General features: G+C 41.6%; 1 protein-coding gene across 2 annotated transcripts in view; it reads right to left on the reverse strand.

Moving 5' to 3' along the window:
* The window catches only part of CCNYL1 (cyclin Y like 1), a 42,404-nt gene extending 30,760 nt beyond the window's left edge, over nucleotides 1–11,644 (reverse strand). For both annotated transcript variants that reach the window (XM_064286756.1, XM_064286755.1), the window contains exon 1: nucleotides 11,377–11,644. In XM_064286756.1, the coding sequence (XP_064142826.1) occupies nucleotides 11,377–11,602 (226 nt within the window). In that variant the 5' untranslated portion in view covers nucleotides 11,603–11,644. The remainder of the gene's footprint in view (nucleotides 1–11,376) is intronic.
* Between the last annotated feature and the right edge of the window lie 322 nt (nucleotides 11,645–11,966).

Below are 11,966 nucleotides of genomic sequence, written 5' to 3' on the forward strand. Positions count from 1 at the left end.
CTGGCAGTTCAAACCCATCGGCTACTCCTTGAGAGAAAGATGTGGAAGTCAGCATCCGTAAAGATTTACAGCCTTCGAAACTCTGAGGGGCAGTTCTACTCTGTCCTATAGAGTGGCATCGACTCGACAGCAATAGGGTATGGTTTTTACTGATGTCACACTTAGGGTAGGGATAGGTAAAAGCTACTTGTTCATTTTTTTAACAAATATCATGAATAGAAATTTCCAAGAGTCAAAACAATACTGTTTAAAAACTACCCATAAACTCACAACCATTACTTTTAGTTGCTTTTCTTATGCATTAAAAAAAAAAATACCTTTATCAGTATACAATTTATAGCCTATGTCATTACCGACAAGTGATCCCCACCGCTTTTTGGCGCAACTTTTGTTTAATGGATACACAACAGACCACGTGAGTCCCTAGATGGCACAAACAGTTAAGCGCCCAGCTACTAACCAAAAGGCTAGCGGCTCAAATCTACCCGGAGGCCTGGCAAACTACTTTCGAAAGATCACAGCCACTGAAAACCCTATGGAACACAGTTCTACTCTGAAACACATGGGATCACCATGAGTTAGAGTTAATTCAGTAGCAACTGGTACTGGCTGGTAATGGCCCATTAAGTGTTACTTCTATACCTTACTTAGCCAATTCCCTATTGTTAGGGATTTAGGGGCTTGCACAGTTCTACTCTTAATATATTGTGAGAAAAATCATCACATAGTGTTTTTTTAAATAATTTTTATTATCTTCTAGATCAAAAAGTTAGACGGTATTCATGGTTCAATATATAGTACTAAGTTGTTTTCTAAATGAAGTAAGAATAATGCCACCAACTATACTAGTTTTAGCTTCTACCCCATCTTTGGATACTGAAAAAAATACTCCTACTGATGTGAATGACAAACCTCAGTGTGGTTTTAATTTGCATTTATTTGACGACAGAGTTTGACCATTTTTCCACTGTTAACAGTGGTATTTCCACTTTTGTTAGTTGCATATCATTTGTATATTTATTCACGAGGGCCTTAAAGCTGTCAATTTGTATGAGGTTTTTGGAAATTATTAGTTTTCTGTCTATGGCCTATTACAATTTTCTATGTAACTTGCACCAATGACAAATACCACACTACTTTACAGAATAAATATTTAAGCCATTAAGCAGTAAACTCATTCACATACTCACATGCCCTACATGATTTCTACACTCTCTATTACTCTCTTCCCAAGTGCATAGGAGACTTGATAAATCACTGCATTATACTAGTTTCACTATTATTATTAAGCAAGGCATTGTCGATCCACAAACATGCACACATGTATACACTTATGTGCACACGCATACATACACATGTATGCATACACACAGGGATTTAGAGGTGTTAGGAAAAAACACATCAATAACTGTGCATCCTATATGTGAATCCTTCAAAAATTATTTTTTTAAAAACTTTTAAGAACGGTTTAAAGTAGCAGAAATATTCTTTAGCTCATGATTAGGGTTTATTATTAAGACTGTATTTTAAGATCTACCACTTTTTTGTCAAATTTGTACCTTAATCTGACATCATGATTAGATGATGCAGGAAGAGTATGATTTGCAAAAAAAGAAAAAAAAATTAAACTCAGGTCTTACGTAAACATCCCTGGAGATCAGAGGAAACCAAAACCGTTGACACTGAAGTCAATTCCGACTCACAGCGACCCTACAGGACAGAGTAGAACTGCCTCATAGGGTTTCCAATGAGCAGCTGGTGGATTCAAACTGCCAACCTTTGATTAGCAGCCAAGCTCTGAACCACTTAATCTGTAAAACACCACTGACACAGAATACTATTTTTCCTCTAACCTAAGATTCCATCCATTCTCAGATCCTTTCAATTGCAGAGATGTTAGAAACATAAAAATGTATGCAATTTAGAATAAAATGTGTTACTAAAGGCTAGAAGTGTTAAAACTACATAATCACAAACTGCCAATAAATGATCTTTTCCTTGCCAAAATATTACTAAGAGAAGGCAGTCACCAAGAAATTATCTGACTTAGAAGCTGCATATTGATTTCAATATATTCCAATTAGAAGATGTCAGCAGTTTCTGAGCCAACTGCCCAGCACCTGTTTACTAAAAGGCTGACTGCATTTACTGAACTGCTCTATCAACCCTATGTTCTACATCATAGTTTCATGGCCCCTAACACAAACATTTCAAGTTTTACAATTACCACGTACTCTGATGATTTTATCTTTGAGCCCACACTTTCTACCCCAGTCAAGTAATTCCCATGTGAGTGTCTTCAGCTGGCCTCACCAGAGAGCACACAGCACCAGGCAGAACTCCTGCATTCCAGGGTCTCCTGTTCCCAGTGCCTTGCTTCTGCTTTGCTAGCCTTTGACAACCTTCCTAACTCTGGCTTCCAGGCCAGTTCTGTACCTGACCCTCCTGTTTGGGTCTCAGTCTTGACTTAACTGTTTTAATCCTCCATCCATGTTTCAGTGACCCTGGCCAAGATGTGATATTTGATGAATTATACCTATCTTTACATATTTCTAAAAAACTGCACTTTACTCAGCTTCCTGGACTTTTAAGAACATTTCTGAATTGCAAGCTGCCTCCATTTCCATGCACATTATCCAATATTACTGTTTCAACCCTATAGATTAATTGCTTTAATACACTAAGAAAGAATGAAAAATAAAGTAGTATCCAAAGAAGCCTAGATAAAGAGTCATTCTATAAACTCTATTCCTATATGACATACCTGGAACTTACAGTCCTGATCTACCGAGTCTTATTTTTAAAACCTTGGGCAACTAAATTTATGCTTCTCAGAGCTGGTCTTCTCACATGTAAAACAGGTGTAACTCCTGTACTACATGAGTCAAACATTGTGATGATCAAATGAAATACAAGAGCAACCTATATACTACATCAAACATGTTACATTCAAAAGCAAAAAGTGGATAACTTTTCATTGGAAAATGTATGAAATGCTGACTCACTCCCCATACTCAAAAAGCAAATAGCACTGTAGGCAAACATGTTACTTTGGTTACTTGTGAAAGGAAAGGGTAAGAGTCATGTGCAGTCATCAAGAAATTACTGTGTACAGTAATCTACATATAGATTACTGTATGTTCTGTCCTTGCTTTCTGCATGTGATATATCCTGGAGATCACTCCACACATGTAGAGAGAGATGTCCTCATTCTCTTTCCAGCTCCACAGTTCTCTGTGTGGATGTACTAGCTTATTTCGCCAGTCCCCTACTGATAGATATTTACTTCCAGTATTTTGCTACTGAAAATAATGCAACTAAAACTTTGTGCACGTGTTGCGTCATGTTTGTGGGGTGTATCTTCACAATAAATTCCTAGACGTAGGATTTCTCAATCAAAGGGATCTGTAATAATTTTGAGATTGTACCAAATTCCCCTTCATCAGGTCAAATCATTTTATACTTCCACTAGCAACGTAACTGCTCCTTCACAGCTTCATTAAAGAACCAAGTTTTTGGTTTTCTTCCCAATAAAAAGGAAACTGCAGTATAGTTTTAATTTGCATCTCTTATGTGTGAAGTTATGTTTAAAGGGCCATCTGCATTTCTTTTTCTGTGACTTATCTATTCGTATCTTTCTTACCTACTTTTTAGGTGCACTTTAATTTCAAGTCTGCCTATTTTAGGTCCTTAGTAACTACTCCACCACTTGTCTGTCAGTTTGTCGTACCACGGTGGCTTGCATGTTGCTGTGATGCTGGAAGCTTATGCTACTGCCATTTCAAATACCAGTAGGGTTACCCACAATGGACAGATTTCAGCAGAGCTTACAGACTAAAACAGACTAGCAAGAAGGGCCTGGTGATCTATTTCTAAAAACTGGCCAGTGAAAACCTTATGAATAGCAGTGGTACGTTGCCTGATACACTGCCAGAAGTTATGAGCTCCTCAGGTTGGAAGGCACTCAAAATACGACTGAGGAAGAACTGCCTCCTCAAAGAACATTTCAAAATCTCTCCTGAAGTACAACACCGTCAGTGACAGAATAATACTCATATGCCTACAATGAAGACCAATTAATATGACTATTTTTCAAATTTAAGCACTAACCACTAATGTGAAAGAAAAAGAAATTGAAGATTTTTCCCAACTCCAGCAGTCCAAAATTTATCAAAAATGCAATAAAGATGCATCCATAATTACTGGTGACTGGAATGCGGAAGTTGGAAGCAAAGAAGGATCGTTAGTCAGAAAATATGGCCTTGGGGACAGAAATGATGCCAGAGATCACAGAACAGAATTTTGCAAGACCAACAACCTGTTCACAGGAGATACATTTTTTCAACAACATAAAGGGTGACTATACACATGGACCTGGCCAGATGGAACATACAGGATCAAATCAACTACATTTTGGAAAAAAATGATGGAGAAGCTCAAAATCATCAGTCAGAACAAGGCCAGGGGCCAAGTGTGGAACAGAACATTAATTGCTCAAATGCAAGGTCAAGTTGAAGCAGAAGAAAATTAAAACAAGTCTGTAAGAGCCGAAATATGACCTTGAGTATATCCCACATGAATTTAGAGACCATTGCAAGAATAGATTTGATGCACTGAACACGAATGACTGAATACCAGATGAGTTGTGGGATGACATCCAGGGCATCATGCCTGAAGAAAGCAAAGGGTCACTTAAAAGACTGGAAAGAAAAGACCAAACTGGATGTCAGAAGAGACTCTGAAACTTGCTCTTGAATATACTGTACTTAAAGCAAATGGAAGAAATGATGAAGTAAAAGAGCTGAACAGAAAATTCCGAAGGGTGGCTTGAGAAGACAATGTAAAGTACAAATGAGAAGATAATGCAATGTGCAAAGACCTCAAGTTAGAGAACCAAAAGGGAAGAACACGGTCAGCACTTCAAGTTGAAAGAACTAAAGAAAAACTTCAAGCCTCAATTTGCAATACTGAAGGATTATATGAGCGAAATATTGAATGATGCCAGAAGCATCAAAAGAAGATGAAAGGAATACAAAGAATCACTGTGCCAAAAAGAATTGGCCAATGTTCAACCATTTCAGGAGGTAGTATATGACCAAGGACCAATGGTATTTAAGGAAGAAGTCCAAGCTGCACTGAAGGAACTGGTGAGACAAGGCTCCAGGAATTGACGGAATACCAGTTGAGATGTTTCAACAAACAGATGCAACCCTGGAAGTGCTCACTCATCTATGCCAAAAAATTTGGAAGACAGCTACCTGGCCAACCCACTGAAGAGACCCATATTTGTGCCCACTGCAAAGAAACATGATCCAACAAAATGTGGAAATTACTGAACAATATCATTAGTATCACACGCAACTAAAATTTTGCTGAAGATATTTCAAAAATGGTTGCACCAGTACCTCAACAAAAAATGGCCAGAAATTCAAGCCAGATTCAGAAGAGGATGTGAAACAAGGCGAGTTATTGCTGATGTCAGATGAATCTTGGCTGAAAGCAGAGAATACCAGAAAGATGTTTACATGAGTTTTATTGACTATGCAAAGGCATTTGACTGTGTGGATCATAACAAATTATGAATAACATTGTGAAGAACACTGAATTGTACTCATGTGGAACCTGCCAAGAGTCAGGTGTTTGAACAGAACAAAGGGATACTGTGTGGCTTAAAATCAGGAAAGGTGTGCGTCAGGCTTGTATTCTTTTACCATACTTATTCAATCTGTATACTAAGCAAATAATCCGAGAAGCCGGGCTATCTGAAGAACGAGGCATCAGGATTGGAGGAAGACTCATTAACAATCTGTCATATACAGATGAAACAACCTTGCTTGCTTGAAAGTGAAGAGGACGTGAAGCAATTACAGATAAAGATCAAAGACTATGGCCTTCAGTATGGATTACATCTCAATGTAAAGAAAAGAAAAATCCTCACAACTTGATCAATAAGTAACATCATGATAAATGGAGAAAAGACTGCGGTTGTCAAGGATTTCATTTTACTTGGATCCACAATCAACGCCCAAGGAAGCAGAAGTGAAAAATAAAAAACTTGCTGCATTTAGCAAATCTGATGCAAAAGACCTCTTTAAAGTTTTGAAAAACAAAGATCCTACTTTGAGGACTAAGATGCATCTTACTCAAGCCATGGTATTTTCAATTGCCTATATGCCTGCGAAAGCTGGACAACGTATAAGGAAGACCAAAGAAGAAATGATGCCTTTGAATTATGGTATTGGTGAGGAATACTGAATATACCATGGACTGCCAGAAGAACAAACAAATCTGCCTTGCAGGAAGTACAGCCAGAATGCTCTTTAGAAGCGAAGATGGCAAGATTTCATCTCAAGTACTTTGGACCTGTTACCAGGAGGGACCCCTCCCAGGAGAAGGACATCATGTTTGGTAAAGGGTCAGTGAAAGAGAGGAAGACCCTTAAGGAGGTGGACTGACACAGTGGCTGCAACAATGCGCTCAAACGTACCAATGATTGTGAGGATGGCACAGGACAGGGTGGTATTTGGTTCTGTTGTACACAGAGTCACAATGAGCTGGAACTGACTAGATGGCACTGAACAACTTTAAAAACTGTTTTGTTCAAGCCACTGCTTGCTCTCACCTGAACCAGGTCCTGGCTAGTCTCTCTGCTGCCACCCTAGCCGGCACTAGTCCATTCTCACAGAGCAGCGAGTCTTATCTTTTTTTAGAGCATTAGTATCACTTCCCTCTAACGAGTCAAAAATCCTCCAATGATTTTCCATCACAACTAGAATAGAATCCATATGTTTTACCAAGGCCCACTAGGCATACAAGGTCTTAAACCTCGTATTTCTCCTGGCATCCCTTTCACCCTGCTGTAGCCACCCCTACATCTTTTTGTCCTTTGTCCACATCACACTTCTTCCCTTCTGCATGGAAGCCTCTTACCGCACATCCTCAGTCTGCTGTCACTTCAGGACTGCTCATGTCACTTAGGGATAGGCCACCCACTAACCCACTGCCATCGAGTCAATTCCAACTCAAAATGACCCCATAGGGTTTCCAAAGCTGTAAATCTCTATGGAAGCAGACTGCCACATCTTTCTCCCATGGAGCCACTGCTGGTTTCGAACTTTTGACCTTTTGGTTAGCAGTCAATTGCTCTAATCACTGTGCTAAAAACTGCTCTCCCTCCCCGAACCACTATCCTTAAGTTTACTTTCTCCCCAGTACCTCACTATCCGAAATTCTGGATCATGCGTGTGTTGTCTACCTCAAGTCCCCTCTAGATGTGAGGTGCTGAGTTAAGGTAGGGGCTTTATCTTGTACACCACCATTTGCCCTGCATCAGGAACACTGCCTGGCTACCTGGAAGGTGCTTAATAAAAACCTGTTTCAATGTACCCAAAACTAGTTATGTTCCTCCAGTTATTCCACATCTTCTGAGATGTCTTAGAATGCTATCTTTTGATTTGGTCATCTAAGTCCAGCATTAGGTTCTGATCTCTTAGAATGGTATTCAGAATTAAAGGCATGAAACAGGCTACCAAGAACAAAAACCTAGAAGAGGAATTCTAATGCATAGCAAAAAGCCAATACTAACCTCAATTTGTTATGAGAATCAATATTAAAAATACCTTAACTACAAAATGACTCATTCTATGGATTTAATTAAGCCGTCAGACAAAATAAACCGTTTGAATTCTATAGGGAGGTACAATGCATCAGTTATTAAAATATATTTTTATCTGTGTCCCCAGAATCAAGCATTATAAAGGAATGGTGTACTATTTTATCATAAAAGAGTAGATTAAATAAATGATGTGCCAATCATTTGTTGGTTATTAAGAGATGAGGTAGAGCTATGTCCACTGGCATGGAAAGACACCCTGAAACAATCTCTTAAGTGTCAAGCACTGTCCCAGGAGCTTTACGTCACTGCTTAACTGTTTTAAATGGGAAAAAAAAAAAAAAAGGTTATAAAGCAGCACATATAGAGATCTCATTTTTGTAAAATCAACAAAATGTTATATTTATATATACATGAAAGTACCAGAAAAATCAGCACCAAAAATAGTAATTTAGCTTGGTATCCTTGTACGAATGTTTTTTTCTATATTTTCTGAATCTTTTACAGCAAACGCTACTGCCATAATAAAAAGGCGGGGGGGGGGAAGAGGGGAGTTTAAAACAGCTACTGGAAAAAGGAAAGATCTATGGCTCAGAGGTTTCCCATATCATATTGCCAATTCCTTCCCTATTCTCACTCCTCAGGCGGAGAGAATGGGTCACATGAGAGAACCCTTTTAGCCTGCAAATTAGCAAAGCTACAATTAGGACATAAAAGAATGTACGAAAAGTTCATGATTAATAATAAAACTGGATGACCTTAATATCTTATGTTACTGATACCACTACTATTAATTAAAGGCAAGCTAGTAGAAAATACTTTTGAGTCTGTACGAAATCTATACTAGATGCTTTACGTACACCTCTTTGAAATGGCCTGAAGAACAAATTAGAGCATCATTTATGATTCTAAGGGACCAAAATAATTCAATTCTTCATTGTAGCAGAACTAAAATATTTTACATTTAAGTAGGTATATCTCAGTTTCCAGGAAAACTGATGTAAAACTGTCTGAAATAATGAGATAAAAGCAAACTTTCAATGTGCCTGTACTTTATGTTTGGTGTTCTGACCTTGTTTGTATGGAAGCTTAAGAAAAATAAGAATTTGCCATTGAAACTGAGATTTCTCATCATTTTTTTGAATGCCAAAAATAAATAAATTTAAGACAAACTGAAATGAAAATTTAACTATCATGTTAATAAAATTTAAAGAGTAAATGCTGTAATCACAACCTCTTTTCTCAACTTTTCTGACTGAATGTTTATCATAGTCTTATGCCTAATGCTTGGGATCTTACCTGCCCTCTTGCCAGCTCCTCCTAATGTCCGCCTGTCCAGGGCATTCTGGGCTTCGATTCACAATCACCGGAACCAATTTTAAAATTTATCAACCCGTTCACCCGACAGTTACTGATATGTAAATGCAGATGATTTCTGTTACCTCTACTCTCATTCTTATCCACTGTAGTGCATGTAGGAAACCCTGGTGGCATAGTGGTGAAGTGCTATGGCTGCTAACCAAAAGGTCGGCAGTTCGAATCCACCAGGCGCTCCTTGGAAACACTATGGGGCAGTCTACTCTGTCCTATATAGGGTGGCTATGAGTTGGAATTGACAGTAGCCAGTTTGGTTTCTTATTTTTTTGGTAGTGCATGTATAGACGTAGGATGGAGAGATAAATGTAGCTTCTTGTAAAATGACTTTGAACTCAACTATTCAAGAGCACCTACTCTTCCTATCAAAGCATGAAGTGAGTTCTAAGGGATAGTCTACCTTATGGGTAAAATATAAAATGCAAGTTGTATTCTGAATTTTTAAGCCTCCCAAATGGCGTATCCACCACTTCCATGTTAGAATGAGTTAGAAGTTACATCCTTGGCCCTTGGGTTCAGTAGTTGTGACAAAGCCATTTCAGAACTCTAAGTCTCAGTTTCTTCATCAGCAATACAGGGAAAATATACATGAGCCTTATTTGTAATAGAAGGGCCAAATGAGATGTACATGAAAACGAGTCGTAAATCCTGGAGAATTATATAAAAGTCCTATTTTGGTCTCTCATCCAACACTACCCATCAACTAACTGGTTTGTAAAAAATCACTGAGAGGCTTACCTCGCAGCAGAGCAGATAAGTTTTCACAAGTGCTTACACGCTTTGTGTTTAAACCAAAGTGTTTAAAGGCACAATTAATTCACATAATCTATTTGTTCATTCTTTCACAGTTTTTGAATACTCTCAAAAGGGTGTACTTCCCAGTTACGAGTTCCACAGGCTTAAATATTCTAATTTTTAAAGAAATTAGGAACCCAACCAAATTTTAAACCGAAGAGCTATAAGGTATTTCCTCTACAGTAAGGGGATAATCCCTGGCATTTAAATGAAACAAATGAACCAAAGGGATTTAACATCTTTATGAAACAATGTTTTCTACTTCAAAGCCACCTTCAAAGGACAATCTTCATTAAAGAGTCATTACAGCCCAGAATTATTTTTACGTAGATTCACCCCCTTCCAAATTTCTAGAGGCAAAAATCAAATACCACCTCCCCCCCTCCCCCCCCAACCCACCCCAGCTAGCAGTTAAGTCTAAAGAACTTTTACCTCAACATTCCTTCGGTAGAACAGGATTCTATTAGGTGGTGGGGAGGATAAGGGGTAAAGAGAGGAGGGAAGGTGCGAGGGGGGAGGGGGAGACAGAGACACACACACTCTCCAGCAGAGTCTGGCATCTTAACTCCCAAGCCCTTACATTACAAATTAAAGTCTAAACGTATGTTTTGTCTCTTGAAATATGTGACCAACAATTTCAGGAACCACGCCTGCCCGCCCGCCGCCGCTGCCCCCCCCCCACCTTCCCCCCAGCTTTTTAGAACAGGCAACGTAGTGAAGTCTCCTAAGTCACCAAAGTAGGACTGGAGACATATTTGTGTGAAACTCATCAGAACGCCAGGAATCCTCCTTTGGGTAGGACACTATTCTCCCGAACCCTGGTGGTAACATTTCAAAGCTTTCAGTTATTGTAATCACTCCCAGCCCTCCAAGTTTCTTTCTTCTCTTGTTGAAAGTGTTGTTGGAAGGAAAAAAGCCGCTTCTATCGAGGCGACTTAAAACATCCCCCTACTTAAGAATCCAAGGACCGTGAATTCCATTTAGGTTCTCCTATGCCAACTTTTACTTTGAATTTAAATAAGAAATCGTACAATGTTTGCATCGGAATTGTCCGAGGATCAGGTACCCTAACAGGCGGGAGGAAGGGTACATCAGGCTATCTTACCTGGTTTCTTTACCTAGGTGCCATCTGGATAAGTAAGGATAGGAAAACGGGATGGGTAATGGAAAGTTGTGGTATATGGGTTTCCACTGAAAAAAGCGAGAGGACCTTACACCAAAAAGATCTGATAAAGTCCCAGGGGACATAAAATAGAGCCACAAACAAGCAGGGCCTCTGACTGGAAGGTCCCAGGCTGGGCTAGGGGAATGGGAAGAGGGACATAGAACAGGGCAGGTCGTTCCGGTGTGGGGAGGAGGGAAGAGCTAAGAAACTGACCGGACGCGGCGGTGAAAGAATAAAGGGTGGGGACGCAGGGCAGGGCAAGCCTGCGTCCACGGTGCCCGGCCCAGAGAAAGCCGGCTCCGGGCAGGAAGGAGCCGGGGGCGGTGGCTCTCTCCCGGGGGACCTCCGGGGCGGCGGCGGCCAAAGGCGCGCCTACGAGTGGACCGCGCCAGCACCCACGAGGAACTCGGGGCGTCCGCCGCCTCCTTACCTTCGGGCATCTCCCGGTCACTGATGTGCTGCAGGTGGTGGCCCTCGCCCGCTCCGAGATCCAAGTCGGCGGGCTCCACGGCAGCCGGTGCCGCCGCTACCGCCACCGCGTCCCCGGCCGCCGCCTCATAGACCTCCGACTCGTAGTCCGGCTCTGCCGGCCCCGCGCGCCGCCCCAGCTTGGGGCTGGCATTCGGGGAGACGCAACAGGTCAGCGTGTTCCCCATGGGGCGCCTCCGCTCCTCGCCGCCGCCTCGCCGCCGCCTCCGCCGCCGCTCGCCCCCCGACTCCGCCGGGCTCCGCAGTCGCCCCCTCCCCCAACAATGGCGGGGCCGGCACGGACAGCCCCGGGCTACGCCGGCCGGGACTGCGCCGCGCAGGCAGGAGCGGCCTCGCCGCTGCTCGCCCGCCCCGCCGCCCGGCCCCGCAGGGCTCCGGCCCCGGCCGTACCCGCGCCGCGCGCCGCCGCCTGCCCCGAGCCGACTAGTCTGCGAGGGCGGTCACCAGCCCAGCCTATTTAAAAGGGGTGGGGACCCGACCCGCGCGGAGCGGCGCAGCCACTGCCCAGAGAGAGCGCGGCCGGAGCTCCTC

This window comes from Loxodonta africana, chromosome 6, assembly GCF_030014295.1.
Source record: "Loxodonta africana isolate mLoxAfr1 chromosome 6, mLoxAfr1.hap2, whole genome shotgun sequence".
In the NCBI taxonomy this organism is placed as follows: domain Eukaryota; kingdom Metazoa; phylum Chordata; class Mammalia; order Proboscidea; family Elephantidae; genus Loxodonta; species Loxodonta africana.